The 22,854-nt window shown below is 40.8% G+C and overlaps 1 protein-coding gene across 5 annotated transcripts; it reads right to left on the bottom strand.

Moving 5' to 3' along the window:
- Positions 1 to 2,975: 2,975 nt before the first annotated feature.
- Positions 2,976 to 9,888, bottom strand: LOC4340671 (protein CHROMATIN REMODELING 35). 5 transcript variants are annotated; one of them, XM_066311215.1, is made up of 8 exons: positions 9,787 to 9,888; positions 7,769 to 7,854; positions 7,089 to 7,687; positions 6,520 to 6,831; positions 6,021 to 6,191; positions 3,496 to 5,252; positions 3,335 to 3,411; positions 2,976 to 3,219 (listed from the first exon to the last, which is right to left on the bottom strand). In XM_066311215.1, exons 2-7 carry the CDS (start codon positions 7,779 to 7,781, stop codon positions 3,408 to 3,410), a joined length of 2,856 nt encoding a protein of 951 aa, XP_066167312.1. In that variant the 5' UTR covers positions 7,782 to 7,854; positions 9,787 to 9,888; the 3' UTR covers positions 2,976 to 3,219; positions 3,335 to 3,407. The 5 variants fall into 5 exon arrangements, with proteins under 5 accessions (XP_066167312.1, XP_015643528.1, XP_066167311.1 ...); XM_015788042.3 differs by having other exon boundaries at positions 7,812 to 7,854; XM_066311214.1 differs by having other exon boundaries at positions 7,769 to 7,838.
- Positions 9,889 to 22,854: the final 12,966 nt, after the last annotated feature.

Genomic DNA, 22,854 nt, shown 5'->3' with positions numbered 1-22,854 from the left:
TGAGCCTTGTAACAGACTAGGCCAATCACGGAAGTATCTCCCTCCACCTCTACAAATTAGCACTTAACCCTAAATCTATTTTCCTCTATATATATCTATGTACACCCTCTAAAACAATTGGGTTTTGTTTAGTTGAATTTTTCCAAATGCCATTCACCTTGTCTCTTGTCCTCGCTCGATTAGTCGACGACTACAAATTTAGAGCCCCCAATAGTTGGTGTGTTGATTTACCGAGTCGATTAGATCTACCACTTCAATCGTAACTATTTATTCGTGCTTAATTACTTATTCGCAATATTTAGATTGCATCTTATCTTGTTCTTGCAGTGTTCTCACATCATTTGTGCGATTGCATGACGTCTTGGACTTATTCTAGTTGGTAGCCACGTCATAAATGTCGCACTCGATCAACGCGAGAGTTATCCCCCCTCACCAAAAGATTAGGTGACGAGAGAGCGTCATCATTTATTTGTAATAGAAATGACTTATTTTGAATAAAATATATCTACAAATAGGTTCTTGACAGCAATAGCACTAGCGTCAAAGATATATTTGTAATTTTTTTTATTACAAATAGATTCTCGATGCTAATGATATTGGCACTACCCTCCACATTAGTGACTTAGTCCCGCGCTAGGAGGGGGTGAATGGCGACAACATCGTTAGCACTACCATGTTGGATCACGGTACCAATGACGTTAGCGCCCGTGAAAATGATTACTCCCTTCATCCCAAAATATAAGAACTTAGAACCGGATGGGGCATTTCATAGTAACGAATCTAGATAGGCGGACCAGATTCGTTGTATTAGAAAATATCACATCCGGTCATAGGTTCTTATATTTTGGTACGGAGAGTATTTCTAAAATACGTTTTTAGGGGCCTATTTATAGAATAAGTTTTCTAAAAGGACAAAAAGGTAAAAAATCCAGCTAAGATACACCTACTAGTATCTCTTAAGTTCAACTACCTCAAACGTAATTTACTCCTTTTGAAACAGACATATGTCAGCGTCAACCCCGCGGCGGCCCAACTCCTTTCCCCAAGCACTCCAGTAGGGGGAATTTAACTATTTGCCACTTTTAGATTGGGCAATTATCCAAATGCCCCTTTTAGGTTTGCACATAATTTTTTGCCACTTTTACGAGATGCCTTCTTAACTATTTGCCACTTTTGCCCACGTGGCATGCCAACATGGCAACGGAGTGTAGAAGCCGGTGTGGGTCCCACTTGTCAGCCTCTCCTCTCTCTCCTTCTTCTCTCCCTCCGGTCCGATGTGGCGAAGGACGAGGCAGAACGACGACGCCGGCGGAGGACGAAGCAGAGCGGCGGCGGACGGGCTCCTCGCAGTCGCCGGCTAGGATGAGCCCCCGGCGAGATGCGCCGGTCGTCGTGGGAGCGAAGACGGCAACGAGGTGGGAGCGTGTGACGGCGGCGTGGACGGGCAGTGGGGGCGAGCGGAGGAGGAGGCAGCAGCGCGCAGCGCCTGCGGTTGCAGACGAGGGCGGCGCAGATGAGGTCGGGCGGAGGGAGGCGGCAGAGGATGTCGTGGAGGGCGTGGTCGGCGAGCACCGTGGTGGGGGAAATTTAACCGCCGCCACGCCTCCTCCTCCGTTGGCGCCGCCGCCACGCCTCCTCCTCCGGCGGCGCTCCTCCGTCGGCGCCGCCGCTACGCCTCCTAGGCCGTCGCGAGGAACCCGTCAGCCGCCGCTATGCCTTCTCCTCCACCAGTGCCGCTGCTACTACTCCTCCTCCACCGACGTCGCCGTTCCGCCTTCTCCGTTTCCGCGAGGAGCCCGTCCACCGCCGCTACACCTCCTCTTCCGCCGCCGCCGCCGCCGCTTGCCTCCGCGAGGAGCCTGTCCGCCGCCGCTCTGCTTCGTCCTCCGCCGGCGCCGCCGCTCTGCCTCGTCCGCTGCCACATCGGGCCGAAGGGAGAGAGGAAGGAGAGAGAGGATAGGCTGACTAGTGGGTCCCACACCGGTTTCTACCCTCCGTTGCCATGTTGGCATGCCACGTGGGCAAAAGTGGCAAATAGTTAAGAAGGCATCTCGTAAAAGTGGCAAAAAATTATGTGCAAACCTAAAAGGGGCATTTGGATAATTGTCCAATCTAAAAGTGGCAAATAGTTAAATTCCCCCTCCAGTAGCCCCTGCTGACCTGCTCTTCCTACTCTCTCTAGGCTAGTGTTTTAATAATATGAATACATTAAATATTACATATTATCTAAACATAATAAATAGTAGTTAGTTTAAAACAAGTGGTCTAGGCAATAAAGTAAAAGAAAGTTTCATGAGAAATTATTCTTCTTAAAACATGAAGCAAATAAATCGTAGTAACAATCAGGTGATAAAGCATACTAAGCTGAAAAACTGCAAAAGTACAAACAGCTCCTCTTCGTTGGCTCCCAAACGTCATTGTGTTGTCTTTCCACTGTCCTTGTCGTCACTCTCGGATGCACCAGGACCACCAGGTGAACACAACCGCCAGGTAAAGTGTGGTAACATATGGCAAGATTCTTTTTCTAGCACTTTGGTCCCACATATCATTGTCTCAGAAAAGTGTGGCAATGTTATACATTGTTAGTCAAAGTGTGGTGCCAAATTTATTCGCCTAACCTTAGGCAAGCTTGGCAAGAAAACTATGGCAATCCTAGACAATATTAGTATATGAACCAAACAGGCAGCTGCCCGCGGCAGCTGATCTGGAGTCGATGAGTGCAACGAGCCAACGATCGAGTATGCATTAAAAAAAAAAGTATGCATCCTGGCATTGCGAGTCTTAAAGCATCTTTCATGGGAGCCAGAATTGAAACTAGAATGGTCGACACAAAAACCAGGTACAGCAACAAAGGAGATAAAAGAGATGCACAAATGCACGATGGATAACCTGCATTCCGTTATGCGCAGAAATAAACTATCTTTACCCTAGCAAAACGGGCAAATTTGAAGACCAATTGAAGTGCACAAAAGACAGGTAAGGAAACAGTGGCATTATTTCAGTTGTTGCCGCAAGCGGGAACGGCAGAAACCATAGTTATTAGTCCTGGAGATCTTCAGTAAGAAAAATAAGACTAGGATCAGCTGGCGAACCGCTGCGCCAAGCTGGCACATGTTAACAAAGCGGACAGTGGTTCAAATAGGTAGGGAAACGACCGAGGTTAACGATAAATCCTAGCATGAACGGAACTCCGGCATTAGAAGGGGCTACTGTAACATCCTGTAGGAAGAAAAATGATGAAGGTTAACGAAAAAGCTGATGGTCATACAATCAGAACAGAATAAGGGGCAAAGATTTTGTAATGTGAAGAATGATTCACGAGAAATCCCCTTACTTCACAGCGATGATCAGCCAGAAAGATCAGCATTGCATTATGTACATGGTGTACAGCAGCCACATATAACTTGTTACCTACAAGACAATTTTGGATAAGACAGAGATAGCACCTCCAGGGTTTAACTTGCACATGCGCACCGGGAGAAAGAGATAGCTGACCTTCTATACAAAGCCTTGATATCCTGGCGGATAGCATTAGCCTCCAAAAGTTCATCTTCAGAGTCATCAATATCAACTTGATTCAGTTTGAAGTCTTCAGTAGTGCAGAGCTCACTCCATTCAAACCATAGCTTTGGGATAACTTCTTTCTTGAATGCAGTTTCATGGAACTTCACCTCTGGAGAATCAGCAGCAACAAGCCTGTACACAAACACTTTCTTCTGCTGTCCGGGCCTGAATGCACGTCCAATTGCTTGACGGGTGACAGATGGGTTCAAATGAACATCTAGAATGATGACTCGAGATGCACCAACAAGGGAGATTCCCTCTCCACAGGCCTTGATGGAACCAAACAAAACTTTTGCATCGGCAGAGTTGTTAAACTGATCCATCGCCACTTCTCTGTCGTCTGCACTAGTATCACCAGATATCATGAAAATCTCCTTCCCTACATGCCAGCCCAGCCTCTTAACCAACAACCTTTCCAAAAATTTCATGGGAAGTATATATTGACTGAAGGCAAGCAACTTCTCTCCTGCAGAGTTAGCAAGAGACAGAATGTTAAAGAAAAACTTGGCTTTCACCCCATCTTTAATGATGATAGACTCAATCAAGCTGTCAACAGTGGCATCTGTCAAGTTGCTCGCCCTATCTGCAGCATCACCCTCTGAAATTTCTGACAGGCAGGGATGAATGTACAATGCAGTCCCCACTGCACTTCTTTTGAACTTCTCATAGGCTTCTATCTTGTGAACAATTTCTTTCTGCTTGGTACTGAGTTTCAAAAACACACTAAAATCTACTAGGCCAGGTAGTTCATCTAAGATATCACCCTTGTAATAGTGAAGCACATCTTTTGTTAATTCTCTAAGACTTCTAATAACATGGGCTTTTCTAGTGAAGTTGTCATCGTTCAGCAGGGTGTCTTCCACTGACTCAGTGAATGCACTGTCATGAACCCCTTTTAAACTCCTGATACCTGATATTGCTACCTGACTCATTATACGTCTAGCAATAGGACGGGATGATTCCATCTTGAGAAACTTAGGGCGCACAAGGTCCAAGATGTTAAACACTTCCGAAACGTGGTTCTGGAAAAGTGTACCAGACAGGACCACTTTGCGTGGTGTTTGGACTCTTTTTAGTGATGCCAGTACATCTGTCTCCCGATTTCTTGGTGTATGACCCTCGTCTAGTATAAGTAGGTTGGGTACCATAAGCAGCCTGTCCCGACACGCAGCTGCAATGTTTCCATCTCCATCACCACAGATGATTCGTGAGAACTGCTTGTATCCAAGAAATAGTATGCTCATCTGGGCTTCCCAAGATTTGAGGACTTCCAGTTGCTCTACTCTTTTGTCAGCCTTAACAGAATAGAAATCATATAGTGGTATGTCCTCCACTTGCCACCGCTGAAACTCCCTCTTCCAAGTACCTAAAATCCCTTTCGGAAGCACTACAAGGGGCCTTGCAGAAGGATACTTTGCTAAGAAGCTTTGAATGAAACTTATGAGCATAAATGTCTTCCCTGAACCAGGAGCATGAGCTAGAATGCAACCTCCAGGTTTGTCTCCCACTAGATTCTTGACCAGGAAGCTGAATCCTTCCAACTGATGTGGTCTCATTTGCTTCGCATGTCTTGGATGAATGGCAATATCAGAGACAATGAAATCTTCGGAAACTTTAACAGCACCAGTATCAATCTCATCAGCATCCTTTGAACGTGATTCATAGTAATTTGTTCTTGTCCTTGAAGCCTGATATAATGTAAGCATGAAGTTAAATTTTCTTATCCACGTATGAAAATCCAACAAACTTTAGAAAACTGATGCAAGCATTCCATCTTTACTACATGACTCATGCTCTGAATACTGCCCAGGCTCCCAGCTTAGCTCATGTACAAGCCACTAAAGAAATCCATATGATTTCCAAAACGACTATTACTACATACTCCAAAGTGGTATCAATATCAAAAGAGTTGGTAATGAAAACACTCTCCCATTTTAGGAAGTATTTCAGTAAAGAAAAGGTCCCCCATAGCATGTTTTTCTATAAAAGAAACCAGAATCCCTAGAGATTCACAGTAAATCTAACAAGCATTACAAAAACGGTATGTGTGAGAACTATATGTCAGTAATTTTTATTTCATTCAGCATGAATCCACAAATTTCTCTTGATCGTGATGCCCTTCCACTGCCTAAAGACCTTCAAGGTGCTATGTGCCTTAATATTAATAGCAGTTGTGTAGGAAGTGAGGAAAATGATTTTTGACATGAACACAGCAAAGTGGATACAGCTGGTGTGTAGTGTCAAGTATAACCAGATCTAACGCTTGGGGCTTTAAAAGTTGACGCTGTATGAGACATGAGGGGTTTCATGTAAATAATTAACTTGCAGTTTCTTTATGAAAAAACAATTCCCAAAGTTGGTTGTCTGCTTATAATTTCCTCAAAGTAAAACTAGAATCATAGACATCATAGTTTTGAGAACTTTGAAGTATCACATGTCCTAAACATGGTACGCACCTTTTTCCACTGATAATCAATTATTGTTTCAGCCTTTCTAACAATCATGCCACAAATACGGCATACGTGGCCTAGATCTTCATGAATTCGAATGTCATGATTGCAGTCGTCATCCATCTCATTTTCATCATCCACATCTTTTTCATTGGACATGTCTTCATTTGTATCAAGCTGGACAAAGAATATTACTTGAGCATTATTGGAAAAAGACACACATCAGATAGAAATAATCAATTGAAATGCTTCAAAACTTTGTCATAATACACATATTTAAATGATTTGACAAATGAACGCCTTTTCAAACTCTACCTTATCTTATAAAATACACTTTGCCATGAAACTTACTTTGTGCACAGCGGTATTCAATCTTGAAACAAAAAATAAAGATTATAGCATGTATTTACGAGTACAATTAGCAGTCAGATGGAAAAAGAACCAACAATTTTATAATGCTGCAGAATAAAAGTAAAAAAAAAACATCTGTGATTACAACTTGTACCTTTGTACATTCAGCAGCCAATGAAAAATCTTTCCAAAGATCCTCGAGACCATCACTTTCTTTTACAGGTTTCTCCTCTTCTATCATAGTCCTGTAGCTTTGTGAAGGAACATCATTTTGTTGCAAATCCAAGTTTGAATCAACTGCTGCTTGATTTTGATGATTTTTCCTTTTTCTTTTTCCTAGGTTAGTTCCACCATCAACATCTACCAGGGTGGTGGGTTCTGTTTTCCTTCGTTTTCTCTCATTAGGAAGAGTAGGAAGAGTAAGGAGAACTTGTGTTTCTGCTATCTTCTCTGCATGGCTTGCTGCCTACAGTGAGCAACAAGAGTTAAAGTTCAAATATGAGATATTTAAGCTTCAAAAGAGTATAGATTCAGCAAACATCAAACATTTCCATTCTAACATTCCAGACAAGAAATATCATAATGCTCTTCAGATTTATCAAAATACAATCACAAGACATGACGCAAAAAATTGGTTTGTCAGTGCAGGTATGTAAAGGAGTAAAAGTACCAATATGTAGAAGTGGATAGTCCATTGAAAAATTTCAAGTGAAAGATACATACCACCAGATCTTGAACGCGTTGCTCCTCAGGTCTTTTCTGCAATATAACCCTTTCATATTGGATAGATGGTTGCCAGCTGGTTTGCAAAGGGAACTGATTTATTAACGGTGCATTTTGACCATAATATGGAACAATTTGAGTGCTTTGGACTCCATCAACATGCAAGGTTCCATTTACTTGGTCTTTCGCACTGGATACAATCCATGTCGTGTAAGGACTAGTGAGTCCAGATGGTGCCTGTTGTTTATTGTTCTCAGATGTGAGCTGTTCACATCCTTCCGTATATCCGTCCTCATCATCGGAATCAAGAACTATTATTGCTGAGCTGTCCTTCTGTTTTTGCTCCAAAGGAGTGTCCATGTTAGCATCCATTCTAGTGGTTACCAAAGGATTTGCAGTGCGTTGATGCAGTGAAGAAAGAAAATTCATCAACTGGAGTTTGCGAGCATAACTAGCTTCCCATTCTTTGCCAACACCGCCATATCCCCAATCATGATCCCTATTTGATGCAGGAAATGAGATATCATTTGGACCCCCAGGCATAAACACATTGGCATTGGCCTCAGAAGAAGCCTTCCTTTGCCTGCGGTAATACATTGCTACAAAGACAGCAGATTGATTAAATCAGAGGAGATGTTGGCTGTGGTTTGGGGTATCAAGTTAGAATAAGAGAAAACAACAGATTAGGTCCATGAAAGAACAGGTTTTGGTTGGGAAGGAAACCAAATGATGCTTGAATAGCCCCTAAGTCTGCAAAACATTGAAACTGTGCAAATGTCAAGAATAATGGTCAGCTTAATGCACAACTCTTAAGTTTAGAACATAATGTTATTTAGGATGTTCTATAATATAATAGCGAACAATACTGAAACAGCATAACAAGCACATAAGGCAAGTACCACATAAGAGCTCGATATGTGAATGGAGCAGCTGGTCTGATCTGGTTGCAAATATCAGACAGAGAACAACTATCCAATAACCATAATGGTTCAGGATAATGTGGCTCAACATGACGAGAAAATTAGTATTAATTGAAATTCGCAGGGTTGAATAGTTTAGAGTATATAGATGTCATTAATCATAAATCACCATGGTTTGGCATAATAAACTAAAAGAGTTTTGTGAAATATACTCTTCTTTATATGCACCATCTGCAAACGCCCACTTCCCAAAGTGCCATCAACAAACTAGAAAATTGCCATTCTACCATCATCAAAACGGTGATTCGCTAAAATACCACTCCACATTTGGGATTCACCACAATGCCACTCAAGTGTGGGGCTTCACCGAAATGCCATTAACTTCCATTTTTGAGAATTAAAAATTGTTTTGTCCTTTCCCCTCCTATGTTTACTGTCCAAAATACCCCTGATTGAATCCAATTAAGTGGGAGCTCACACATCTAGGAAGAGCGCGTGGGAACAGTTGACAAGCGACAAGAGGGGAGGGACCGCGGCAGTGGAGAGGTGGGCTAGCAACAGGGTGGCACGAGAAGAGGAGCGGTGGCACGGCGGCAGAGTGAGAAGAGGAGGAGCGGCGGCGGCGCGTAGGGATGGGGGGTCGGGGGCGCCCGCGAGAAGAGGGGTGGCAACGGCAAGGTGGCACGGGGCCAACTCTAGCTCCCAGGCTGCTGCTCCTACTCGAGTAGGAGAGAAGAATGGGGAATTTGGATGGATTCAATCGGAGGTATTTTGGTCATTAAACATAGGAGAGAAGGGACTCAACAGTTTTTAGTTCTCAAAAATGGAAGTTAACTCCCAGGTGGCCACTGCTCTTGCTCGAGTAGGAAAGAAGAATGGGGAATTTTGATGGATTAAATCGGGGGTATTTTGGTCATTAAACATAGGAGAGAAGGGGCGAAACAATTTTTAGTTCTAAAAAATGGAAGTTAATGGCATTTAGGCGAAGCCCCACACTTGAGAGCGGCATTATGGCGAATCCCAAATGCGGAGTGGTATTTTAGCGAATCTTCGTTTCGATAATGGTAGAATGGTAATTTTCTCTCAACAAACACCTCCATTGTACGCCATGAGAATCTCAAATCACGACATAACTCTCAATCCCCCCCCCCCAACCGCTGGATTGAGATCCTCTGCAGTCAGCGTTTTAGAAACATTTCGCAGGCTCCAAAGCAAAGCAAAAAAGCTCCAATCCAGAACCTAGTTCACTCAAACAAACAGACAAGCAAGCAAACAAACAAATGAGGTAGGAGTAGAACAAGCACTTCTCCTTCCTCATAGGAAAAGCCCTCAAATGTCATAAATAGTTTGTTTCCGAGGAGCAAGGCTAGGAAATCACTCTTCCCGACCATTTCAAGGCACAATACAGACCTTGTTCTACTCAAATCGAGGTGTACATGTACAGGTGCTTAATGCATGATATCACGATCCAAAAAAAAATATCACAGGAGATTTCGACCAACGGACGCGAGCCAACATTACCATCCAGATTATCACCGAGAAAAGCCCGAACCAGGGGCGGATCCAACTTGGAACATGGGGGTTCAGTTGAACCCCCAAACTTTTGGGTGAACAAACAAACTGTTATTACTTGAATTAAGAGAGGTTTAAGGCTATCAAATTAGGGTAAGGAGGAGGAGAAGATCTAGAAGAGAAGCTAGTAGGGTTCACGAACGCAAGCAAATTCCAGTCCCGGTGGGGTGGGAGAGAGAGAGAGATGAATCAGAAAGAGGACGCACCAGGATCCCCTCCCCTCCGCTGCTCTGCTCGCCAGATGGAGATCGCCGCCCGGCCCTCCCCTCGTCTCGGCGGCGGCGCAAGGAGCGGAGGAGAACGAGAACGAGAACGAGACGGGAGATTTCTTTTACTTTTACGCGATACTCGACCACTCCGCCCTTACGGTGTGTTCGGACTTCGGAGTTCGGACTCGGACCCAAGGGTTCCCGACCATTGTCCGTCGTATTCCACGCGCGCACTTTTTTAAAAAAACTTTCTATACTAAAGTTACTTAAAAAAATTATATTAATCTATTTTTTAAAAAAAATTTAGCTAATATTTAATTAATCATGTGTTAATGGACTATTTCGTTTTTCGTGCTTGGGTGATATGTTCTCATCCGTCTTCCGCAAACACGCCCTCAGTATTTTTACTTTGGGGCAATTGCGCATTTGGCCCTCTTTTGAAAGCTAACTACCAATTTGATCCCTTTTATCAACTTTGCTTATTTGATCCTTCTTTTTAAAATTGAAGATATGGTTTGACCCTATTCTGTTAAGGGCATCTAACGATGCTAACTAAATCATAAAATGTCCCTTCTATCCTTACTCATTTGACCCTATTACATGTGGGATCCACCCGTCAGTTTTCTCTTCTCTCCTCTTTCTTCTCCTCTCCTCCACGGCTGCACTCACAGGGAGAAGGTCGCGAGCGACGAACTATGGAGCACCGCCTCCACTCCTCGTCGCCGCCAAGCCGTCGCCCTCGCCGGATCCAGCCGTAGCCCCTTCTTCCGCGCGTGTCGCCGGCGCCTCCTCTTCCCTTCGTGCGCCAGCCACCGCTGCCGCCCCCGTCCTCTTCCCCGTCCTCTGCTGCGATCGTGTTTGTCAACTTGTCACAAAAAGTTGCCAACGAAAGATCGTCGCGCTGTTGAAGGAGATCCGGCGCCCCACGTCGTCCGGTGGTGATGACGCCGCCAAACCGCCGCTGCCGCCGCCATCGTTACCCGCACAGCAACACTGGCATCGTCGGTGTCAGGCACGCATTCGTCGAGTTGCTCCTTCGCTGTCATCTTCAACTACTCTGTCTGAAATTTTTGGAAGATTGTAAAACTAGCGAGTAGTAATTAGTTAATCAATACCATAATCTGTTGATTAGGCAAGAAATCAGCGGCAGCAATGCTGTACTTAGGTGTAATTTTCCTTACCGTACATTAATCTAAGCAATTTGCACACACGAGGAGCGTCGGTAAAAGACGGGGAGAAGAGATAAGAAGATAAAGGGCAAAACTATAATTTTACGTGGTTTCTCTCTCATCAATTGGGTGGATATTATATTTTAATGCGTGCAGTGTCCTGTAGCAAATTACCACACTTTCGAAGTGTCCTCGGGCAAATTCACGTTTTTTTGTATCTCAGAACTAATTACACATTTTTTAAGTGTCTTGTAGTAAATTTTGCTATAAAATTACTACGCTCGTAATAAACAAGACATGGTTAAAAATGCGAGGATGATTTAGGCTAAATGTGAAGAAACTTTAATAACGAAAAGTTGTGGAAGTAGTAATTTTTAAATGCTTACTACTCTGTCTAAAAAGACAAACTCTAGCTACGAATTGGGACGTGTATGTCCAAGTTCGTAGTTAGGATTGGATTTTTTTTTTGGACGAAGGGGTATATTTTAGTGCAAATTTTAAATGGTGGAAGTGTTTATATTTTTAAACAGAGACATTAATTAGTAATTGTAGTGGGCCGAAAGCCTGCAAGAGGTCGGCCCGACCACTTATGCTACTGGGCTTTATATGGGCCATAAAATGCGAGTAGTTGGGCTTAATTATTAGAATGCGACATTTTTTCAGTGTTAATCAGTTCGATCCCCCAAGATGAAGTATGGATTGATATGGAAATGTTCTTTTTTTTTTTCGCGGATGTGAACGCACTTGGTTGATCTACATTTCTTAATGGCTTTGTTTGCCTCTTATGCTGCTGATTATCACAGAATTGCTAGTCACTTTATTTTCTTATGAGGTCATACTCAGTTCGGATTAAAAGAAAAGGGAGGTCATACTCAGTTAACAACACGCTCTTCAAACTTATCAGCTACAGTCAAAATTTAAATTTTAAGACTTAATTTTATTTTTAAGTTGATTTTGATGTTTTTTAATCGTAGTTTACTTTTCAGTATTATTTTTTAAATCACTAATAACACATATAAAAGTTATAACCATAAATTACCTTTTATCAGTAATAAGTGTTATCCTAGTATTACCCTATTCAAATTTGCAATATTAGGATTTGTCACATCCATCTAATGGAGTACCGTTTGTAATCAGCAAATAGGGAGTAATTTGTAGTTGTCACTATTATACATGACTCGTTTGAGATAGCTGAAATTGATGGTTTGATGGATAATCTTTTTTTATAACAATTTTAGGGTATAAACAAATAAATTAACACCTACAGAGTGAAAAGATTGTTTTAGAACATTACTGGAAAGAATTATTTAAATTTCTTTTATAAAACACATCGTTGTTGATGCGAAAAACACACATTGGCCTGGGAGATATGCTTAACTCCAGCGCAGGTCCAAATATGATGATATGCGGGCGTGCCAGTCAGTTTGACCCTGCAACTGACAAGATATGTAAACAGTAGATCAAAGAGCTAATCGGCTAAACAGCCGATGGAGCAATCCCAGCCGATGCTGATACCAGCCGATAGCGATAGGGTTTTGAGCTATCGGCTATATGTCCAATATAGATTCTGATACTTGATGTAAATAATGATATAAAGGCAATCAGTTGACAATAATATAATATAACAATAACATAATCCAATTAGCAATCGGCTAGCAATGATATGATATAATAAGCACTGGTCCGAAGGTTAAAACATACATCGGCTGGAAGTCCGGTGCCAATAAATCCACAAGATTAGATAGATTAATGGAACATTTGTTGTCATCGGCTAAATCCAACTTATATGTATATGCAATTCTTATAAGCTGATGCAACGTCCAGATAACTCATCGGCTGAAACCCCGATGAAACCCTTATTGGCAATTAAGAAGCAGGCTAGAGATTATGGTTCTAAGCATGATTTAGTAGATCAAACTTAACTGATGCAGCACTAAGTATGAAAAGAAACATAATATCTAGACAATCAAGCCATTGACTGAGTTTTCGGGTGGTAGATGCCTAAGCTAATCTAATCTAACAACACGATTTAGCCGATACCGGCAGAAACCCTAAAACGAGAAGCAGCCGATAGAGCTAAATTGATATGCTAAGACTAGATTAACAGAGACATATGATAAATAGGTAGGCAAATATACCATCCAAACTAGAGCAATTCAAGAGATCGAATGTACTGATGCAGCCTTGAACGACACCGACGTAAACGATACAATTGCCTGGCCCGGCAGAACATTGGACTTACCCCTTAGTCGGAGATCGAACACCGATGCATCCCGCCGGACGATAAAATAAAGTAGAAAAAGTAAAAGGTGGCGATGTGCCGAATTGTATTGATCGTGAGATGATTTACAATAACCCCGGGTGTATATATTTATACCCATGAGGAGATACTAGTCCTTGTCGGATAAGAAAGAAACTTTCCTAAAGATAAAAGGAAAACATAAAGTCCTTATCGGACATTAAACACACTTTACTAAAGATAAAAGGAAACTAATCAAACTATTCCTAATTAATAGATAAACTGCCATGCCGCATCCTTCTTGAACTCAGACTCTTCTGGATAAATTCCCTTTAGTTCATCTGACTCCATCGAAAGCACGGTTGCTGGCGATTTGACGACTCCCATCGACTGATTCCATAACTCTGAAGTCGATACTGACTCTAAGCCGATGATGACTTTGGGCTTACTAAATTTCATCGTTAACAATCGTTTAGAAGCTTGAAAAACATACAAATGAAAATCCGAAATCCAAAAGGAGACAAGAACATGGCCAACTAATCCACTATCCACCACGTACACAGGTGATGGAGATCACCATGCTGACTAATCCAGCTCATCATCAGTTCTTCTCTATTCAACTCCGAGCCTGACCACAACAACGACTAGTTGGTTTATGGTTACAGTTAAGTCCAGCTAAAGCTCCCAGCTGAGCAAAAGCTTACTACCACGAGTATACTTACTGGCAGTTGGACCAGTCAATTAATCAATCGGCAAAGCGCTGACCGTTGACCGGCAGTGCAAAAAAAATTAGAGCACGCGCGCGCCGGTGCTGCATCGCCGTCCGTTTAATTCGGGTCACTACCGACGGCACGATCGCCGGCCGGGTGGACCGTACAGTTGTAATCAGCTAATCAATCCACCGTGTTGATTATCTCATCTCCGGATATGTGACAGCCACTCGCTAATCGCGGCACATCAGCGTGTCGTGATCAGTCATGTGTCTTGCTTTTCGGTTTTATTAGCTCAGGACGACGAGGACGTGGCCGTTCAGGTCATATCTATCTAGACTATAATTATAGTCGTTCAGTTTCAAAATACTCCAGAATTTATGCTAAAATATAACAACTTTTTTACATGTAATTTTTATCAATTAGTCATAATATTCCACCATTCAAATTCAGTACGTATCTTCTTTTCTCAATCAATTATAATCTTCACTATTTAATTTCATCAACTTTCTTGATATTTGTATTAAACCCTGAAACCTTTTATATTTTCATTTGGAGATAATAGTTAGCATTGGTGATGGGGCGGATGACGATTGCTTTGTTGGAGAGGTGTGTGTTTTGCAAATGCGATGTGTGGCATGTTTTGCTCCACATTCTAGCTGTTGCCCACTTGAGTGGTCACTTTTGATGGCGTCTTGCGGTTCACTACACTTCTCACGATTTTGAAGGGGATTGTGCTAGCTAGTTTAGTGTATATACTCTCTGGTTCCATCAATCTCACCAGTCACAGTGGTCACCGGTGCATCGCTACAAATCTGACATGCAATAATTCACAAACTTTCCTCAGGTGTAACAATCGTTTATAAATGATGAAAGTATGGGTGTAGTGTGTGTTGATTTGTTTTGTTGCCAAGACAAACCCTACTAGGAGTACTAAATTTTGGTGGCCAATATTACACAACAATCCAAACAAAAGCCTTAGGGTGTGTTCAGATATCCCTTTTCCTGGCCCCTCTCCCTCGTTTTCCGCGCGCACGCTTTTCAAACTACTAAACAGTGTGTTTTTGCAAAAAGTTTCTATATGAAAGTTGCTTAAAAAATTCAAATTAATCCATGTTTTTAAAAAGCTAATACTTAATTAATCACGCGCTAATATTGGCTTCGGTTGTGGGCTCAACTACAAAAGTGTGAGGAAGATGGAGATTTCCTTAATGTTGCATGTCATAACCTTGAGTCAACGGTTATGCAACTTTTTGCCAATCATGGATGGAGATTCACTGGAATAATGTTTTTCTTGTCATGTTAGGTCTTGTTTTATTTTTGGTTGGTGTGCTTGTTTATTTTAGACTACGACTTTTTAAGTGTGCTTCTTTGTGTAATAATTGGCTGTAGTTCTTCTGAGTAAAGGCCGGGATATTTCATTCCATTATCTGAAAAAATAGACCATTCCGTTTTCCGTGCGGGAGGGATTAGTTCCCAACCCCAGTAACCGAACACAGCCTAGTATCCTCTCACCATCAAAATTTGAGTCATACTATTTGGTTTGTTGCTTAAATCAATCATATCGAAACTGATAATAAAATTTTGGTACATTTCGTATTACCAAACTTTGATAGTATTGGGACATGCTTGGTTTGAAGTCTTACTAAATTTTAATAAAGTTTTTAAGAGTGGAAGCTTTTAAAATAAAAATTTTTAGTAGGATAATAATGGCTAGAGTATGTTTAGTTTGTTCAAGAAAATGATAACGACAACAAACCAAACATACTTCACTTGAGCTCTACATTACCACATATTGACAATGACAACAAAGTGAGCATAACCCAACTAGTTAGGTTCCTTATGGTAGAACCAGCTCACTTGGTTTTAAGTCCTAAACTTTGACATGCATGCTCGTATCTACGGCTAATTATTCTTTCAACGGTAGATAACATACTCGTCGTCAGCGAGACACTCTTGGTGACTTTGTCATTCTTAATATATGCCGGTCTAGCCTTCTGAAGGTTCTCATAGCGATAGCGATAGAGTATGAGTGTGTGCGCGCGTTATGAACGTCTGTGTTTTTTTTAAAAAAAAAATATTGACAATGGCAAAATCTCAGCATTACCAAAGTTAGACAGGATTCATTTCGGCACTAAACCAAGAATTCCTTTAATTCTTAATGGCCGACATAATCCTGATCAACAAATTCTTACTATCACTCCTATCAAACCACCCATCTGCCATCCCCTTTCAATTAATTATGATTGACCTAGAATCAGTAGTGACAAAAACCAGCTGGCAGTGTTCTAAATATAAGATACCATATGCATATGTACTTAGCTTGGCATGCCCACCATATGTCAAGTCTGGTACGGAAACAAGCATCATATATATGGCTAAAGTCTTGAGTAGATAAGAAAGAAATTCGAAATAAGGGAAAAAAAGAAATAAAATCTTATTTGAACCCAACCATCCATATTTGCTTCTCTAATTTAACTTGGACAAGACAATATCTGAGGTTATAAATATAAGACTTCCCAAGGAAAGGCACGAATCAATATAAGTCATATCCGATCTTATCTAGTCACTACTCGAGGAAGCCGACAACAGTTAGCCATCAACCACCATGCCCAAGCTTTACGCCGATATACCGGCAGACTAGATTATATTCACCCCTTATACTCGTGAGATATTAATATCTAATGGCTCCGACTAATAGGAGTAGGGCTATTGCCCGTCATCAAGGGGTCCCTGTCTTCTTTGCTCTCTTTACAGATTCGTTTGTATCCTCATATCTGTCGATGCTTAAGTCACCCAAATAAACCATATAGATACGGATTCTGTGATTAGGGTATCACCCATCGACACCAGCAATGGTAGTATCACCATCGAATTTTACATAATATTACTACTGGTTCATGGTAAAATAAAAAACTGCAATGACTTTTATCATAAACTAGTACTACGGAGAAATAAATACAGCTAAATGACTAAATGAGGTATTGAACCAACCGATCAGACGACTTGGCATTGATCGATCGTCCACATTGCTAAGCCTAAAGCCCAGTGCCTCTCTCTTTTAGTTGCCATGTGGCTACTTCACTCTCCTAGAACCTTTGAAGATTTGGCCATCCTAAGGGGCTGCCGGATGTAGCCTCCCCAAGTTTGGCGCTACCAAAATGGGCCGATCTAAGCAAGAGCAATAGCCGCACGAATGACAAAATGACAGCGATGATGGTACAAGAGATGCTGGTGTAGGCCAATAGAGGAGAGGTGTTGCAAAGCCAGGTAAGGCAGCCCTTAGCTCTGAGCTCTCGGGTGTAGGTGATGGCAACAACACTTCGCCAACTCAATAATGAGCTTACGAGGAATCGGCAGTGAAAGTGGTAGCTGTACTAGATTATGTCACATTCCAATTCTATGTTAGGGTCTTTTTTAAGATGGAGGGAGTATTTGTTATGCTTACTGTTGATGTGGCAGTAAGCACAACCACGCCTAGAATCATAAACCAAATTATTGTATACCCTGTTATGGACAGATGCATTTCGTTTTCATCATGTCTTGATGGTGTTTGCTGATCTCAATCATTTATTGATTATTCTATTATATTGTGTTTTGTCCAGACGTGCGTAGATCAAATTCAATTTTGTTTATCTACTCCATAAAAATGCTGTTGGCTCCAATGTCTAGTCCTTGCACGCTTGGACGCCGTACCTTCTGCAGATCGCTTTGCACGCGGATTACTTTAATAAAAGGAAGTTTAATTTAAAAAGCGTATTATATATATGTGCACTTGTGTGTACTATATGATCATCCTATTTAGACTTGTGTGCATTTCTGCTTGAAGTAAACATGTCAAATAAAATGTCTCTTATGGAGTATATAGCTAGTATCCAAACCACTTCCTAAAGGCTGAAGCACGCGGAGAGCTTGTAGTCCACTGCCATATATAAGGCCATTCAATCAACATGGCCTTATAAGAGAGTTTAAATCTAACAATAAAAAAAGACTATAAATTTCAGCATGCGCGCAAATTAAGATCGAGACTTTTGAATTGAAGTCAATATCTCTATCATACACACGCACAACCTTTGAAGTTAATTGATCTCTATTTGACTTGTAAAGATATTTCTATAAGTAAGCGATATACTCTATATATTAGATAGTAGCATGGTTATTCGACACACTAGTTTGATTATTATATTAGTGATTATACAAAGAACATGATGTATTTAAAATATCTCTAAAATTTAACAAACATATTTTATTTGTATGAATGACAAATTATCCATATAATTCCGAATAATCGTTCATATTTCGATTAATTACTTGACGGTAGCTTGCCCAAACGATCGACACCCATAATTTAACTTTTACTACATAACTCGTACAGATAGTCGGTAGCTATGCATAAATATTAGGATTACATATATAATACTTATAATAACACCCCCCATCACAATGCCTTTTGGACTGTTTAGATTACATCAAGATTCGTGTAATTACAGTACCACTAAAACCTTATCTTTTCTCTCCCTCCCTGTTTCCTTAGCAGAGCCACATGACGCCTCCCTCCTAGTCAGCATGCTGCTCCCAACCTTGCCAACTATCCTCCTTTGTCTCTGTGGCTCCCTCGTTGTTAACCCTGCTACCCACCGCCTCATGGCTTGTCCATGTTCACCACCCAATGCCGGTCTAACCATCGCCTAGGGTTATCCCTCTAAGCCTGGAGAAACTCCTACCCTCTCTCCCAACTCCTTTCTACTCCAACTTTGATCCCAAACGCCTAAACCCTATAATATGTAGGTCCTCGAATCTAGGGTGTCACCTGTGCCGAAGCAGATCAAGAAGCTTACCAAATGTAGAGACAGATCCCAGGCAAAAATCTTGGCGCAAATCCGACAATGTGAAATCTATAAGATTTCGCCTCACTTTTTCTTTTTGCAAATGCCATTTAAAAAGTATGGTAAATATTTATAGAAAGGTACAAATACGCACGGACTAACACTGTAGAATCATTATGCATACACATATAGCTCGAAAACATCTTCAAGGATCGGGGGCAATCGGGGAAAAGGATCAGCAAGCTGCAACCACCGATCGATATAGCCTTTGAAATGGTTCATTGCAAGTAATAAACAGAACTTGTATATTGCTTCTTGTTCGATTTTTGCGTAGTTCGTTTGAGTAAAGTCCCAACCAATCGTACGTACGTCTACAAATGCCGCTAGCCATCTGGTTCACGTAGTGGTAGAACAACGTCGTAGGCAGGGCTGACGAGTCAACCCCTTTTACCCGGGCGCCGCTAGCTGGCCTCACTCACCGCGCACACCCACCAGCCGATCGAGCGATCGATCAGTCCATGCGACTCCCTATCAAACGCACTAGCTACAGGGTACACGTAGGCGGCACGCGATTCGCGGAGAAGTCGGCGCCGACGCGCACGCGGGGGCGGCGCCCGTCGCGTACGTGACTCGTGTCGTCAGATCGATCGATCGATCGATTGATTCCAACCCAAAACCGTCGCGACGCGAGATGAGTAAACTAAACGGCGCAGCTAGCGCGCGGGTCGCCGTCGCCGGGTCGGTGCTCGCCGCGGCGGCCGCCACGGAGATCGCTGATCTGATCGGTTGATCGCGGCTGCCGCGCAGCGTACGGTCTGAGTCGTGCTGTATATGATGCTCCAAGTCTTGACGTTTGATGCAATGTATCCAGAAGCGTGGAATAATAGTAACCCACTAATTAATCCTGTCTGATGACCTAGCTTATATAACCGGTAAGTAGTTGTCAAAAACTCCGGTAAAAAATAGTACTCCCTCCGTTCCTTTCAAGCGTGGTTATAAGTTTTCGTGTCTAATTTTAGTCATCTATATTATTTTTTATTTTTTTAATATTAAAAACATAAGTCACGCATAAAGTATTATTCATGTTTTATCATCTAATAATAATAAAAACACTAATTATAAAAAAAGTTTAAATAAGATAGACAATTAAAGTTGGACATGAGAATAAAATGTATCTTTTTTCGATTGCACTGCATGCACATACGCCTACACGGCTACACACCACTACACACAACATCACACTAATTACATCCATACAGATAGACGTATAACACACACTTCTAAGAGATGGAAATCAACAACTTAATATATCTCTGATTTTACAAAAATCTTATTGAAACTCTCCCTACATATATATAATATTTATGGATATCAGATTGACCTGTCACCTGTGTATTTGTATATGTTTAGTTGTCATCAAACTACTAATTAAGAGAAAACTTACAGTCTGTCTTGTCGTTTATGCTTATGCTTATCAGCCAAAATTTAAATTTTCAATGTTAAATTTGGAGTTGATTTTAGGTTTTTTTCATCATACTTTATTTTTCATCCTCTGCTTTTAGATCGTAAAGAACACTATATAAAAGTTTTATTCATAAATTATTTTTCATTTACAAGTATGCCATTTCGTTTTTCCTCTAATATACCAAATGATATTAAGCTGTCGACTTGAGGCCTTATTCGTTTTGAAGGATTCTTAAAGGGAATCTCAATTCCTTTGGAATAAGTACTATTTATGCATTCGGTTTGTAGGATTCAAAGGAAAATTTTCCATAGGAACACTATGCCAATCCTCCAAAAATCTTCCAAAATGTACTAATTCCATAGGAATGAAAACATCCACTCCATCCTCTTTTGTTTAGCTTAGGGCTCGTTCGGTACACAGGATTTTCAAAACGTAGGAACAGGAAAAACGTAGGAATACTACAGGAATACATGTGCAAACCTATGGATTGAAAAACACAGGAATTTTTCCTATGTTGTTGAGCAAGCCAACCAAAGGAATGCAAACATTAGGTTGGAGTGGATTATTTTTCCCTATGCTTTTCCTTCAAAAATGGAGGAATGGAAAACTTTCCTACAGTTTTCCTATGGTGCATTCATATGAAACGAATGGTAGTTTAAAACCCATTCCTATTCCTATACTTTTCCTTTGCAATTCCTTTGAAACGAATAAGCCCTAGTGTAGGAAAAATTCCTGTGTTCCAATCCTTTGTTTTGCACGTGTATTCCTATATTATTCCTACGTTTTTTCTATTCCTGTGATTTGAAAATCCTGTGAACCGAATAGGCCCCCAGAGAGGTACATCAGGCAACAGTACTAAATACGTTAGGGCAACGGTACTTGACGGCAACTGCCTACTAATTTTGACATTCGGTTTGAGTACTCAATCTAGAACATTGACTCTGCCATGCACGTAATTGCCATTCCGTTTCTTCTGGATATATATATATATGTAGATATACTTTATTGAATTCGTAGATCGATAGATAGTCAGCATGCATGATAATGGTGCCGACATGCCAAATCATCTGATGTTTTAAAATCCCTCCAATTCAATGGGCTGGAATTGATGGAATACAATGTGGTGGTTCTCTGTTGCTTCAGTCAAGAGCTATAAAATCATCCTTAAATATATAAAAAAAACAGACGCAATTAACAGGCAAATCATGGACTAGTCAATCGTGCATATATATATATATATATATATATATATATATATATATATATATATATATATATATATATATATATATATATATATATATATATATATATATATATATATATATATATATATATATATATATATATATATATATATATATATATATATATATATATATATATATATATATATATATATATATATATATATATATATATATATATATATATATATATATATATATATATATATATATATATATATATATATATATATATATATATAAAGTTGATAAATGGATTGAGGTAGGGCACTCATGATATCAATCATATATCACACCAAAAATTAGGTGTTGAGACAAAGAAACAAGAAGATAAGAGATGCAATCATGCATATGCAACCGCAATAACTGCTAAATCTCACTTCGCCAGAAAAGACAGAGCCACGAGCGTTGCATTAGCTAGATGCTCTCGCCGGCTGTCATGTGCTAATAATGGCCAGCCTGGTTTGTACCGGCCGGTGACACCGTTGGGTTGCAGCTCCAGGAGGCTGGTTTTGCCAATCAAGAATCTTGTCGGCCATGCTTTGTGTTTGTTCTTGCCAGGGCATCTAAGACAACAATAATACAGCTCTCACATATATGTCTAGCTAGATTGTTAATAGGAGTGTGTGTGGTTCACTCACTCACAAACACTGTATTATGGACAATAATTTAAAGCACATTTTTTTTTGTTCTTAAAACTATTGTTGTTTAATATAATATACATGTATTTTTAAGGTAAAAGATGATATATGTTTTAATACATTATTGGGCAAACAAGGGAGAAAAATTAAAATGGCTATTCGATGAGAGAAGAGACAATTGCACAAGGACAAATAAGAAGTAAAACCAGCTTGCAGGGACAAATAAATGAAATTATATTTATCTATTGGGTTAAATGGATCATACCATTATAAATTTATCGTATTGAAAAATATATTATTACTATTTATGAAAATTGCTCTATGCTACTGAAATTTTATAAAATTCCATTTGTTGTCGTCATCAAATTTTCTATCAACTTGGCCCCAACACCATTTCATCCAGACCTAAGACGACCGACAAGGCATACAAGTACAATACAATTAGCAGACGATATGCTGGCGGAGGCCCGCGGCACTGCAAAGTGCACCTGACGAGACGTGTGAACGTGGCCTCACTTCGCCCATTGCTAACACCGGATCAAAAGCTCTCATTCTCATTGTTGTTGGATCAACTCAAGTGCATGTCGCTGAAACCAAACCAGAAGGTCCCGCTCACTGTCACACTGTCACATTTGTTCATGGCCCACACCTCCATCGTCATCTCCTCGGTCATCCTCCACCTTGCTTTCCTTAGATCTACCGGTGGATGCGAGCCCCTATATTGTCGCCTCCTCGCAAGGCTATGACCTTGCTGCCCTTTATCTTCTC

The sequence above is a fragment of the Oryza sativa genome, chromosome 6, assembly GCF_034140825.1.
Source record: "Oryza sativa Japonica Group chromosome 6, ASM3414082v1".
Taxonomy (NCBI): domain Eukaryota; kingdom Viridiplantae; phylum Streptophyta; class Magnoliopsida; order Poales; family Poaceae; genus Oryza; species Oryza sativa.
Note: the sequence above shows the minus strand (reverse complement) of the source record. Positions and strands in the feature narration are given on the sequence as shown.

What these genes read in the sequence shown, in the direction of transcription:
- LOC4340671 (XM_066311215.1), bottom strand. An exon ending in TGGCTGCTGAATGTACAAAG is followed by an intron (nt 6,192 to 6,519) that starts GTACAAGTTGTA and finishes TTCTTTGTCCAG; the next exon opens with CTTGATACAAATGAAGACAT. An exon ending in TTGATTATCAGTGGAAAAAG is followed by an intron (nt 5,253 to 6,020) that starts GTGCGTACCATG and finishes ACATTATATCAG; the next exon opens with GCTTCAAGGACAAGAACAAA.